General features: G+C 47.9%; 1 protein-coding gene across 1 annotated transcript in view; it reads right to left on the bottom strand.

Moving 5' to 3' along the window:
* Nucleotides 1-3505: 3505 nt before the first annotated feature.
* LOC142790266 (uncharacterized) overlaps nt 3506-14823 on the bottom strand; it is a 57351-nt gene continuing 46033 nt past the window's right edge. Inside the window, exons 5-7 of the mRNA XM_075885223.1 lie at nt 14441-14563; nt 6377-6498; nt 3506-3561 (exon numbers count right to left, since the gene is read on the bottom strand). Of these exons, the coding sequence (XP_075741338.1) occupies nt 3506-3561; nt 6377-6498; nt 14441-14563 (301 nt within the window). The remainder of the gene's footprint in view (nt 3562-6376; nt 6499-14440; nt 14564-14823) is intronic.

The following is a 14823-nucleotide window of genomic DNA, read 5'->3' as shown; positions in this document are numbered from 1 at the left end:
GTTGCACGCCCTGTCACAGTAACTCTACCCGGTAAAGTACGATCGACAGGGCCTCTAGTGCAGAATAATAATATTGTTACGGTGAGATGCCAACGTCACCACCGTTGCAAGTGTCGACGTCCCTCCAACTTCATCCTGTGATCTTGCCTCAATGATCAGGCATATCGTACGCGGAGAATTCGGACGACGTGATGCTGTCGACCCGCCGAGGGCACATGCTAGCAACGCCTCCCCGCCATACGACGCGATGTGTGCTGCCGTTGATGACACGCAATATGATGTGCCCCAATCAAGAGACCAGAGCCCCTAACCGAAAACCTACATCATCGACACGGTTTCCAGAACGCCTCCCACTAACCATTTACAATGGTGTCTGTTTGGGACGATCAAGGGCACATGGCACCTCGTGGAAGGTTTGGCGACGTGCGTGAGGCCCCTGTGAGCTATAACTGTGGTTTCCGTGGACATGTGGCTTGATTCTGGGGTTAGAGGCGTCGCCTCGCCCCCAGCAGCGCTACTACGAGGGATCACCAGCTTCTTCTCGACAAAACAGCTGGCGTGGTAGTATGCGCTCGATGCGGGACGCGTACTTTAGGGACGGCTTCCAGCAAACCACCCACAGTGCTACACATGTGGGACGCAATTTCCACCGGAATTTACGCAACGACTCGCCTTCGTCCGTGTGAAGCTTGACGCCCACCGCAACACGCCGGTTCCGTTCCCCATCTCCTGGTCGACGCGTCACCTCGCCGCCTCCGGCAAACTATAGGTGGTGCGGCCAATGGAGGTGAGGTCGCCGAGCATTTTTCACTACATCCACCTATGCCTCCACCAGTTTTTATGACGCAAAATATGGTCTCCGTGCTTATAAGCGGACTTCCTTCGATGGCTTTGATAGATACTGGAGCAGCTGTTTCAGTGATGGGTCTTAACTTTAAATTGCGGCTTGGACATAAAGTGATGTTTCGCTGGGACAGTTGTGCATCATTTCGTGCAGTGAGCGGGGAGACGCTATGCCCGATCGGTGTGTGTATTGTTAGTGTCACTTTGGGTGACAAGGTGTTCGAGGCTGAATTCGCTGTCCTGACCAGCTCCACCCATGACATCATCTTGGGTATCAATTTTCTACGCGAGTGTGGTGCTACTGTTGATTGCGGTGCTGGCAAGATTATGCTATCGGCATTTACTGACGCTCCCATGCGCTGTCAAGGATCTATCACCGCTCGTGCCAACATCGTTCTCCTCTTCTTCCACGCGCCCCCTCAGTATCGTAGCAATATTAATAATAAAATATACAAAAACTCCCATGCATTTCACCGAGGGTGAACATGGTTAAGTGCGAATGCACGGGGTGATGCTATGAGGGGTATTTATTATTCGCACTATTATATTTCTTAATCACACTATGGTGCCTTTATGGTGTAATAGTTCCTGGGAATCGCTATGTGATCACACGGGAGAGTCTACGTTAACTCACTGGCGAATGCCAGCGAATTTTAACTTTACTCCCCCTCATAGCATCACCCGTGCATTCGCACTTAACCATGTTCACCCTCGGGGAAATGCTTGGAAGTTTTATTACTGATGATGATGACTAAAGTGTAATTAATGAATTTAAGTGTTGTTTGTCATGAAGCATTTGTACACAGATGCGAGGTCGCGGTCCAGCACCTCCTCCAGGAACTTCTTACCGCCACTCTCGAGCTGCTCGCGCGTGATGGAACCAGTGGTCTCGTTGGTGCGAAACATCATGTTGCTTTCCGAAACGTTGTACCGCATCACCTTCGCGGCCATGTATAAGACGTGCTCCGGCGTTGCTCCACGCCGGTCGGTGCGCCGTATCTCGCTGCTGGCCATGGCGAATGGCGTGGAACGCGGACCGATGATCTTGCGAGGCATGCCCATGTATATCGTGGGGAAGGCGAGCTCTTCCGCATACGCATCCATGAAGAGCGCCAGTGGGACGCGGTTCTCACCCGGAGCGAGGGAGCGAGGTGAGCGGAGGAGCGAGCGAAGGGGAAGGGGGAGCGGAGGGGGAGGGGGGCGCAGCGGCGTTAAAGATATAAGGCGCGTTACTGACACCGATATCAGCGTCGCGTCCGTGGCTTATTCGGTAGAGCGTCGCGCTGCGGCCCGCCAAGTCCTCTTTCTTTTAAAGATAGAGAGAAGACTCCGGACGCCGCCGACGGCGGTGGGTGGTTTGGGGTCGCTTATGAAGTGTATTCACACTTAAATATAAGACCATCTCCCCGAAGGCAACCCTCATGGAATACGAAAAAGCAGCGTTGCGCACGGGTGGCATCACCAGTTAAATAGCTCTAACGCGGCGCTGCAGTGAGAGCTGGAAGACTCATTGGGAGCTATGGCTGGCGTAGATCTAGTAGGTGACACGTACACACTTATTTCAACGCGCATGTTAGGCGCGCGTCAGGTATATTGCGCGTGAACCAATGAGTCGGCGGTATAGCGAGCGGCAGTCGCGGCAGGGGCTGTGGGCGAACGGACGAGGTGGCAGCGGCAAGTGCATGGCAGGCGAGGGAGACAGTGACGTCAGCGCGCACTGCGAGGGTTGCTTGACGTCTATGCCTTGCAGCGGCGTGACCTACTGGGCACCACACCAACACCTGCGGCGCTCGGCGCGTTCGTACGGAGGGCAGCGTTACACAGGTAGTCAATAGCTGGCTCACATCTATTAAATATGTAAAGGAAGATACTTTGCAGGCGTAACGTCAGGTTACACCGAATTGCGCATGCGTGTCGCTTCCTCCACTCTCTCCTCTGCTCCGCTTCTCCTCTCTTGCCTCGCAATGCCGATGCACGCAGCGTCTGCTAGCGAGTTTATTGATTGAAAATGGATGGCTGTATATTTGCACGCTTCGCTGGCAAAGGTCGTCGAAACAAGATTGTCTTCAGTGTCAAGATAGAGAATAAAACGTTCATATGACGTTCTGCGTGAGAAGATTGGTGTTAAGGCCCTACGTTAGAGTAACGGCAAATGGTTCCTACGGGAAGTAGCACAACTGTTTTCCAACGCCGCCGGCACCGCTAGCAAGCATGCATTGCGGATAAGCTGAGCTCAGGCCCATTTTGTGTGTTCAGACGCCGCCGCGGCATTGGCGCGAATCATCACTAGTCATGTTCAAGGTGAATGCGGCTGGTCTTTGCGTATTTTCTGAACGCGGTTCATAGATACGTGCGAGTGACTGTGGATCATCTCTATGTGCGCACCAGGTCCGCAGTTCTACCGCCACAGCCAGCGGGATGTTACAATGACTGGGTAAACTGGTAAAATAGGTTTTGCCAGTTTTACCAGCTGCTGAGGGCTTCTTCGTTTATAGTGTACATGCTAAAAGAGAACAGCACTGTTCTTTATTGCGCACTCATATCTGTTCAAACGGAGGCTAATTACTATCTTCATGAGAAGGAAATATATTTATTCGCTACTGACTATCTAAAAGGGCGCGGTTATTGAATTCGCTGAATTTTACAGCGAAAGCTCTTGAGATCACAAGGGCCGATTCTGGAGCCGTAGATGTTCGGAGCCGCCGGTGTCCGTGACCACTATCACACACCAAGAAAGAAAAAAAAACCTACGTAAAAATAGTGTCGCCATTTGAAATCCAACCAGAGCTTTTTAAGTGGCAGTCCAGTACTCTACCGCAAGTTAGAAGTGTGGCAGCTTGGGCTAGTTGGTATGGCATGACGATAGTTATAGCGTGAGAACAAAACGACGACACAGAGACGAGAGGGTTTTGCCAGTTTGTGCCAGTGTTTTTGGCAATGTCCTTCGTGTCCTTCTTGTCTCTGTGTCGTCGTTTTGTTCTCGCGCTATAACCTTCATCTACCGCAAGGCTACGCCGAAATTCAGAGCTGAACTCTTAACTGAGCCCCGCCGTGGTGGTCTAGTGGCTAAGGTACTCGGCTGCTGACCCGCAGGTCGCGGGATCGAATCCTGGCTGTGGCAGCTGCATTTCCGATGGAGGCTGAAACGTTGTAGGCCCGTGTGCTCATATTTGGGTGCACGTTAAAGAACCCCTGGTGGGCGAAATTTCCGGAGTCCTCCACTACGGCGTCTCTCAGAATCCTATGGTGGTTTTGGGACGTTAAACCCCACATATCTATCTAAACTCTTAACTGACTATATCTAGGCTGCATATGTGATAAAAAATTGCGTTTACAAGTGAAATGAACCGTTCTAGAACAGTTAAGTAGCAACCGTGTGTCACCCAATGCGAATAGTGCAAAGAGTACGCCGTTATGCTCCTACGCACTTCAAAAGCCCAATGCATAACTCTTCATTGAGTTACATTCACGAAGAATAATTGAATAATTTCATGTACCGTCAAGGTTACCGAATGTCGGGTTTCACCAGCGTAACGTGAATACTGAATGTTACCGTTCGTTTCCCGTTCAATAATTCCGAAACTTTGCACAATGTGAATGTCAGAAGACAAAAGAAGTTGAGAATGTTCCCTCGGCGCTGTTCACCACACGCTGAGCAAGTGTGTCGTTTTTTTTTTTTTTTGTACGACGCTATATTTATTCAGCTCTTACGTCGCACTTTGTTGGCAATCGGCCAGAAAAGCGGCTTTCAGGCACTGCAAATAGTGCGTGAAGCACGCAAGCCAAGCTATTATGTCAATATGCAACATGGCAAAAAAAAAAAACACGGTAGGTGTGTCACCTGCAAAAATAGAGGGCGCCTTCGCCGCATAGCTAGTTGCTAGTCAGGTAAGATGGAGAACCTATGCGCTACTCTGGACCCGTAGGGACCATATACCGTTACCCTACGTTAAATACGCTGCGTAAGATATGGACGCCATCTAGCAGTGATTTGAAGAAACAAAATTTTTGTAGAACGCAGTCACTGCTAGGTGGCGGCAGCGTGTGGCTTTAGTGAACACCCGCCTTTTGGTCATAGCATCGCATTTCCAGCCCCGCGTTATAAACACTGCTGTCTTCATGATTACGTATCTATGCATTTTAGAAATGGAGTAATACCCTACCTAATGGCCCGTACTGGTGTCGCGCCAAAATATTTGCAATATTAGTTTCTTGATTGACAATACCGGTACGTATCAACGCAAAAACCAGATCAAGATGGCTGGTTGCTTAGGAAGGGGTTACATTTCCGCCATTTTACTGCATCGAGTGACAGAAGCACGAAGGACGACAGACATAGATACACAGAAAGACCAATATTTTTATGTTGCAGTATCCAAAGAAAGACTACTGCTAGTGCTGCACAACCGTTCACTGGCCACCCCGTTTATAGGCAGTGGATCTCCACCTTCAAGGTAGGGCCGGTGGTGGATTTCTCTCGTGCGTTGTTGAACAATAAAACATCCAAACGTGTACGTAAACTAGAAGCGCACTGCGGGTCTCTGTGTCCAAACGGACCTTTCTGTCTCTCATTGGCCATTAGCAATGATTGGCATGTTCCAGTAGAAAACACCGATCCATCACTGCGTGCTTTGCGCCTTCCCAGGTTTCTCTCCTGCGCTACGCCGGGATGACGCCAGTGTCAACGCCACCGCCAGTGTAAGCGTTAGTGCCCGGTGCTTTGCATCTACACACGGTTTTTTTAGCGAAATATGGCGTAATTTTTTAAGGCGCGAAGTTCCCTATGCCGTGGGTCGCGCGCCCGCGATGTATGTAGTAGTAGTAGTAGTAGTAGTAGTAGTAGTAGTAGTAGTAGTAGTAGTAGTAGTAGGTGTAGTAGTAGTGGTCGAAGTAGGAGGTAACCACGTCTAGTTTAGTCCTTGGAATGTCCGCTAGATGGGGTACTTCTATATGATGAATATAAGATGAAAAGATGCGAGATGGCGGTACTTCGAGTGTCCACTAGACGTACGGATGGATGGACGCACGGAAAAACAGACAGACAAGCAGACGGTCGGATGGATGGACGCACAGACGGATGAACGCATGGAACGGACAGACGCGTGGACGGATGGAAGCATGAACGAACGGCCGCAGGCATCGTTGCAGGTGCCATTTGATGCGTGGTGTCGCAATAATGGAAGTAACATTGCGTGTCAGAAGCGTATAATGACAACAGGTGTCACATCCCCTCAATCGTGTAATGAGGGATTGCTGTAACACATCCCGCATATGATAAGAGACTTTGCCATAACTCTACCATCGTCATCAATAAATCGTGCAGCTGCGGTCCGCATATTTTTAGCACATCCGTACTCGGTACTACTTTGTTAGGTCTGAGCACCTTTAAAAAATTCTAGATCCCACCTGTGACACCATCGTATGCGACTCTCGCTCAGCCGCCACTAACTACAGCAAAGGCCGCCTTTCTCTTCAAGCGCTTCGCATGCCCTGCCTGGCACCACACTCCAAAAGAAAACGTGATCACTCTCACATGGATCTACGCTCACGCGGGCCCAGTCCACCCGCGCCTCCCTAACTTCAACGAGATCACCCACTCCCTTGCGCGAGGCCTTGTCGAGGCGCGAGGCCTTGTCGAGGCCCTTGCGCGAGGTGCTGGAGACGAGATGTACACCAGGCACAACCTGATTACCTACAATGATCTAATTGAGAACGTTTACCTCAGATGCCGAGACTTTCCCTCACATCACCCCAAGCTCAACCGGGAACAGGCCACCACTTTGCGACTACTTCAAACAAACACTTGTCCCTCACCTGCCCGCTTTCACCTCATATTTCCGCACGTGTACGCAACCTCCCACTGCCGGTGCTGCGGCGCTCACCCGGCTACGCTTCCGCACATGCTGTGGGAGTGCACGGCACAGTACAGACACACTAACGCCACGACCCTTTCGTCGAAGCTCTATGAGGCTCTGCGGAGCATAGCCCTTTACGACCAAACCTGGGCGACCCAGCACGCCCGTGAGGCAGCGTCGAGGCAAGCCCTTGACGTCCCCTCATGGGAGGCTTAGGCCCGGCCACCTAAACCTGTTGGTTTCTTATAATAAAGTTTATTCCTCCTCCTCCTTTTAAAACTTCACACAAAAAAAGGAAAGAGCTGGCATGTGGCGTTCAAAGAGTCGACTTAACGCTCATCTGTCTTACCTCAGCGCAACCAGGCTTTCGTTTTCCTTGTGTCACTTGAGTCGCGCAGACTTGCCACTCAAGCTATTATTACAAACAATATTAGGGGTTTAACATCTCGAAACCACGGCATCATTGTGAGATACATCGCAATGGAGGCTCCAAAAGTTTCGACCGCCTGAGATTCTCTAAAGGCCAACTCCGGCAATTTTCCGAAATAATGGATCTCAAAAAATACCCTGGGTACGTTCCTTTGCGCGATTCCATCATATATGCCAAATTGCAGGCTTGAGAAATGCGTTGATTGTTTGCAAATAAATTTTTAAGATTACCTCGCAAAAGCTCAGCTCACTTGCCAGAATTATTGGCAACACTGTCTGTGTGACGTAATGTTTAGCATGTCAGCCGAAGTGACGCAGCCGGTGGCATCACCACGTGGGCCCCTACAGCGTTCATTGTGCTGGCCACAAGGCGACGGTGGCCGTGTTGGGCACGGGTATAGCAAGAGAAAGCTTTCTTCCTTCCTCTGTGGTGCTTGGTCGGCGCTTCGCTGGTTTGGCTTTCACAGTTTTCATACTACACGCCTGCGGGACCAGTACACAGCCTCTGGTTCTCACCAAATAGTACGTCATACGCAGACAGGGCGCCCGGTCGGTTTTGCACAGTTTTGCCCATTAAAAATTATTTTCTAATTTTCCGAGCACTTCAGCTTTTGGGATCGTGACACGAGTTTCCCTGGAACATAGAAACACCATTACCTTCACATGGTCGAAAAATCGCCGAAGTTGGCCTATAATGCGCACCTAAACCTGAGCACACGGGCTTCGAACGTTTTCGACCTTCAGGTTAGCAGTCGAGCAATGTAACCACGACACCACCGCGGCGGGGCCACTTCGACTATTATTAGATGTGAAGCATCTCTTTGACTAACCTGTGTAACGCTGTACACACCACTCCCCTCGCTGCAGGTGTTGGAGCAGTGCCAAGTAGCTGACGCCCTCCTAGCTGTGCGCGGTGACGTCTCTCTCTCTCGCATGCCGCGCGCTCGCCGCATGTCCGCTCTCCCTCGCTTCACCCGCTCCACTCCTCGCAACGCGCGAGCCCACTCCTCACGTGGCCATCATCTCACCCGCGCCGCTTCTCGCCCACTGTCAGCGCGCCTCGAGATCTCGATGCGCAAATTGAGGATTTTAGTCTGTCCGGCATTCCGGTGCGCTTTTGCCTCTACCGGTTTGCCGGAGGGTTGTAAGCCGGATAGCGTTGTAACGAACTTAATCTATAATAATCTATATTATTATTGGATTTTAATTATGTGCCATGTAACCATACTGGGGTAAGTGCGCATTATAACAACGAGCTTAAAAGAATTGACCACATGATCATATGATCAAATCAGTTTCACATATGTATGATCATTATGTGAATATGAGCATATCATATGCTCATATGAATCTACATGAGCATATGATTATCATACTGACATGATTCTGATATGCCCTTATAAGTCCATATGAGCACATGATTCTCATACTCACATGACACATACTCACATGAGAACTCATATGAGCGGATCACGAGAACACGCATGCAAATGCAAGCACAAGTAAATATTCAAGACTTGGACATACCAGAATTTTACTGTAGCAGCAGCGTGAAGACTATATATATATACCCCTGGTTTCTGACCACACACCGCGTAGTGGTTAGCAGTCACAGAATTCATAAGATAATTGTTGTTTTCTATCCATCATCATGTTCCCATCTATTTACGTATGTGTGTGACATTACATAGCACGAAATTTCTATTCTAAAGTAGTCAATAAAAATAGAGCTTGCCTAAATTTTGCTTATGATCTCACCATTACAGCAAAATGAACTGCGCCATCTACGACAGATCTAGAATGTAGGTGGCTTAGTAGTTGCCTAGTTAAAAACACTGGGAAAGGTTGCCTGGTTAGTTACGGCTAAAGTTACAACCTGTACTAGGTGGTGGCTAGTAACAGTATGCCGCGAATGTATTAAAATACTCCGAAAACTAGTAAACACACGCGTTTGCTAACTGATTACTAACTTTTTTCTGAGTGTGGGCTCGTGTGCTCAGATTTTGGTGCACATTAAAGAAACCCAGCTGCTCGAACATTTCGGGGCCCTTCACTACGGCGTCTCTCATAATCATATTGTGGTTTTGGCAAGTTAAACCTCCTATATTAACGAGTATTTCATGATGTTGGACATGTGTACCTCTGAAGAGTGCACATTGCTGGCAGTACCACAAGCCCCGAAGTGAGAGCATGATCGTAGCCTTTTTTGTGACAGGAAGCGCCATATCACACACTCCCTAACAAATTCTTCTGAGTACGCTGAGTGCTTTCTTTCGTCTAATTCTATTTGATGCACAAGAAACACGGCCTTTTTCTCTCCTTTCTGTGCATCTGTTGCAATTTTCTTAACACATGCGTGGTGCTTGTTTTCGCGATGATATTGGGACGTGCTTGTCTGTTGTTTCGCTGTGTGTGCGTTAAACATTTCAGTTCCGGTAAGTGTTCAGAACGTATGCAACATTATAGAGGCTTGCTTTAGTGATGGGTTTAACGTCTCAAAACCACCATATGATTGAGACGCCGTAGTGGAGGGCTCCGGAAATTTCGCCCACCTGGGGTTCTTTAACGTGCAATGCCTGTGAGCTTGATGGGCGGTATCACTTCACATTACACACAGCTTCATCGCTGCTGAAGTCGAACGGGTCGATATCCGCCGCCAAAGTGAATTTTATGTTAGTTGCAAAGTTTCACCGGACCTAGAAGGTCACGCGCGTAAGCACTCAGTCGCATTTCGCCACATTCGCACCGTACCTTGCGGCACGTGCACAACTTCCCACCGCCGCTTCAAACAAGACGCGCCTGGACCACTCACATGGCGGTAGAGGCAAAAGCTGCTAGCGCCTCGAGTGGCTGACGTCACGTGCAAGCCTCCTGTAACATTGTCATATTAACACCTGCCTTAAACTCAGCAATTAAAAAGTGATTGACGAGTTGGTGGTAAGTAGTTGCAACAATGTCACTTGAGCTGCACTAAAGCGTTTCCCCTCGACATGGAGGCCGTGTGCAAGAACGACAAGAACTTTGCTGTCATATCATTCTTATACAAAATCTGAATGGCTTGAAAAACCACCCTGTGTAACTTGAACGTGTAGACAAACAAGTGTGGATTCATTTTGAAATGTTGACGGGATCAAAAAGTTATGTCAAACAGGCTGATGCCTAAATGACCACCTGCTCTATAGTGTCCTAATAATGTTTTCAACACGGAGCTAGTGCGCATCAGCATTCATTGCCGTGACTGTGGGCAGGGGCAGATTATCCAGGGTTCAAAGCGTTCGAATGAACCGGGCCCTCCGGTTTTAAGGGGCCCACCAAGGGCCATAAAAAATGGTTGACTTCGTTGTTTTGTTCGGAAAAGTTTTGCATTCCTGCTAGATTTCCCTGATAGAAACATATTATATATTTCACTAACCGATAATGATGCTTCTAAGAAGTTTTTCATTGCATAACGTGCATTATCTTGAAGTCAGTTCACAGTTCTGCAGTATGTGGCAAAAATTAGGGGACCCCAAAACTTTGCCTTGAACGGTTGAACGCGATAGCGACGTCCTGCTTTTATTGTGTTAAACGTTCAACCTCATATACCTCATATATAAACCTCATATAAACCTCATATATATTTCAAACACTTAGTGCGTGAACCCTTTTCGAGTTTGCTATGCACCCACTACGTTGCCGAGTAGGCGCAGTATAGCGTGTGTGTTTTTGTGACCGGCATGAATGCATTAAGATAGCCACATGTTCCAACGCCCGCTGGCAATGGGCGCTTGTACCACGCATCATTGCTGCGAAATTTGGCGTTGATTGGAGGAGCATGTACACTGGACGCATGTATTTGTAAATATATTTAGGTTACTTCCACTGCATTTCCAAGCAGAGGAAATTATCTTGACTTTATTCATAAACAGACGTGTGGCCTTGTGCTTTCTTTAACCCTTTCGGCCCTGGCGGTGTCAATTCACACCACCGCACAACATTTGCCCCTAGGATCTCGGAAACGTAACCAATACTGTTCATTCTTGGGGGCATAGTTCTCGAATGATTCCCACTGCAATCAAGGTAGCAGCCACAAAGAAGAAGAAGCGCGACCGAGGTCTTTCGTGAAGCCGAGGTGCGTAAGTTGAGGCGGGTAAGCGCCATTTTCGGGACGACGTACCGAAGCTGTTTCAGTGAGTATTAGGCTGAAAAGTAAGGCGTTGGTTTTCATTTTGTGTACACCATTGATTGGCAGCAAAAAAGAAGCCATTTTTTTCTTTTCCCAATCACTGGGCCCTAATTACCTAATTTCATGTTACGTTAATTAATCCAAAAATGCTTGTACCAGGGACCCAATTTTTTTTGTATCTGGTCTTTTGAGGTCCTAACTACGAGAAAAACGCGCACAAAAAGTGTATGCAACCAGAATAAATTCAGGGCTTAAAGGGTTAAAGTGCCCCCTTGCGGGTCTCCTGTCAAGGTCACCGTGAGATGCAGCCATTCCAGAGTGTAATATACTGGCAGTCATCGTTATTAAACGAAAATGTAATCCAAAAAAGGCATATCAACGTTTCTATAGGTAGTAACAAGAGAAAAAATGAATTAGTTCCTTCATGGTTAGAAAGGGTAGTAGCCCTGCTTACTCTGAAAAAATGGCCGTAATAATCGTTCCGTGGGGTTTTTTGTGTATTCTAATATATTTACCTGCTCGCCGTCCCATGTGTGATGTTTAACCGGAAATAAAGAAACAAAAAGACGTGTGGCCTTGTGGTAAAACATCCGCTTACCACGCAAACGACCAGGGTTTGATCCCCACTGTGACCCGTGTTTTTTATTATTTATTTTATTTGCATCGTTCTCGATTTTTAGGTCATGCATAAGATGATGATTTTGCGCTCACAACTAATGACGCCGATGCCGGAATTTCTAGGAAACGAGCTTTTAGAGCTATCGCGTTAAAATACATTTCACTCGCCCAAGACCATGCATCGGGTAGAGGGAAGGAGCTGATCCAGCGTATCGACACACAGCGTAGTCTGTCGAAGATTTTAGCAGCTCCGGTGCACCACGCAATGCGAATGCGCATAGAGAGTAGTTCCTGTTTGAAATATCCTCTTAATGCACTGAATGAAAATATGCGCTATGAAGCTGACGCATATTAAACGCTCCGAAGAGGTTTAGAGTAAATATGACTTTTGTTCCTTGCAGCCAAATCTAAAAAGCGTCGAGTGTCAAGCATGACCAGACGGCAAAGCGAGAAAGAAAGACGGTGGGGGCCCCCCTTGCTTTTTTTAACGGGGCCCTCCGCACTGTTAATCCGGCCCTGACTGCGGGTGCACACCGTTTTTCAATCAGAGCGAAGTAATGGCGAGGCTGAGTTAACTCGCGAAGGTATCGAAACCGAGTTGATACAAAAGCGTATTGCGATTTCGAATAATCGAAGGCTGGGCTTGATAGCATACGTGGTGTTGCTCGACGATGATGTGGCAATAATGCGAGCCTCACACCCTTTTCCTTGCCTTGTTGTGCCTTTAGATTGGCGTACAGTTGGAAGTCATCGCTCGTTGCTTATGCTGTTTCGTTCGAAACCCCGCTTAGTGTGATTCATGCGGCGGCGGCGGCGTAGCTTATCGGTGAATGACGGATGGCGACAATGGTCATTAGGCGTGTTTTCGACCTTGCTCTTTGGCTTTCGGTGTTTGCCTAGCTGCGCAGTGGACGACAAGGACGGCCGCCGTCTCGTGTGGTCTGCACACGTGACCTGCAGTCGGCCGAGCCACTCGTGACGCGAAGGTCGCACGCTTTCGAGAGCCGGCCTCTTCGCACGCCGAGATACGCCATTACGCTGAACGAGAAGCTCGAATGACGTTCTCTCGATCGAGTCCCGCGAAGCGACGGTGCCCGAGGAACTCGGCGATGCCCGTTGTGGGCAGAAAGTCATTTCGGCTGCACAGAGGCGGGGGCCATCATGGATGCTCGGCAGCGCGCACTTATTCGCTAATTAGGCACGAAATAAAAATATAAATATATTGCAACAAAATTAAAAATACTTTGGAACTTGAAATGCCTCAGTAAGAATTAAAAAGACATCCAATGATTTATTCCTTTGCTATCTTATTTTCGTCTTTGTATAGCGTCATATATTTTAATACACCTACGACGGCCGATTCCTACAATATGATAGAACGACCCGTACAAATGTTTAATTATTTCGATGGATGCGACAGTAATTCAGACTGCGTGCGTGTGTAGGTGGCGTCACTGATGGCCCTGGCAATGCTCCTTACGCAAACGTTCCGTAGTCTACGACTTCCCTCATAAATGCGCACTCGGGCGACGTCTGCTGACAACGTGAAGAACGTTATTAATTCGATGTAAACGTTTCCTCAATGCTATCTGGATCATCAGTGCTTTACAGATCTCGGTAAATATTCCCTCCGCGTGCCTCGTAATTTTACCGCCTCTGCACATTGACGACTCATAGCCCATGGTGGCGTGTGGTGAATTATGTACTTCGGATGACGAAGCGTTTTTCAGTTGTTCCACATCTTCGCAAGAAAAAGAAAGGTTTATTTCCTGCTAAAATATCTCATCTAAAACCGTGCCGATCTAGCGACAGCAATGCCTGCTGGCGGCGTAAAAGGGGCCCGATTTGTGCGCGGGCCGACGTAGGCGAACGTGCCGATGAAAATGAACATTCGCCACGCGTTGGAGAAATCGGTTTCTTCTAAAGAATTTGGCCTGCATGTGCTTCATTTCTTGAACCAAGCGTTAAGTTACGAGAGTAAACTCTTCTCGTAACGCTGCTCGTGTGCACATCTTGCCAGGAAGTCGACTACGTTTAAAGAGTAACATGTGCTCTGACAGCAGTCACGTTCGACCTAAAGGGTCAGTATTATTGAAGCGAAGTATACTCTTTACTGTGCGATGATATGAATATCATACGTGACTTTCGTTAGTGATTCTTTCAAAGTCGAGCCAAATTTGGATGCAGCTTGAACGAAAAAAGGGCATTTTTAAGGGGATTTCGTTAGACACAACCAAATTATTCTAATGAACGCTCAGGTAACAGAAATAAACCTGTGGACTACCGATCATTAACTGTAGCATAGTAATAACGACGCTAATTTAAATGAACTAGGGCGGACAAAAAAATCACCCTTTCCGTTGGCGGGAAAACGTGTTTTAGTCCATTTTTGCTAATTTCAATTTACGTCGTTCACTTAATCGGCAACTATCGATGGCCCATAAGTTTTCCCTGACCTAATTGTTCATTTATTCAAGTGGTTGTGCTTTGCCTAATTAAACTTTCGCGAAAAGTTGAAATGGCAGCTCACGAGACCTCCATGTTGTGTATGAGCAGAATGATTTTATTTTTCGGCGTCACACTGACAGAAAAGAGCCTTGACGAGTCCACGAAGCAGACGATGTGCTCGTGGAATTCGCCCACTCGGTTCACGCTGCGGCACAAAAGAGCAAAGTTAGTGAGTGCTCATGCGTACACAGGTGCTTCTGGCAATGTGCGAAGCTACATGATAATTCTGAGGTGTTTACTTTGATGCTGCAATCAGGACGAGCACAAAGATCGGCAAGGGAAAGCTACACGTATTTTCTTAATACTTTAGGGCAAGTAAATAAAGTTTTTCATCCACCCGGCCAAGTGTTCCTACCATCGATTGCTTTTGCTTATTTTTCTTTTTGTTCTAACAGTTTTTTCTGA

This window comes from Rhipicephalus microplus, unplaced genomic scaffold (genome assembly GCF_043290135.1).
Source record: "Rhipicephalus microplus isolate Deutch F79 unplaced genomic scaffold, USDA_Rmic scaffold_90, whole genome shotgun sequence".
Lineage (NCBI taxonomy): Eukaryota > Metazoa > Arthropoda > Arachnida > Ixodida > Ixodidae > Rhipicephalus > Rhipicephalus microplus.
Note: the sequence above shows the minus strand (reverse complement) of the source record. Positions and strands in the feature narration are given on the sequence as shown.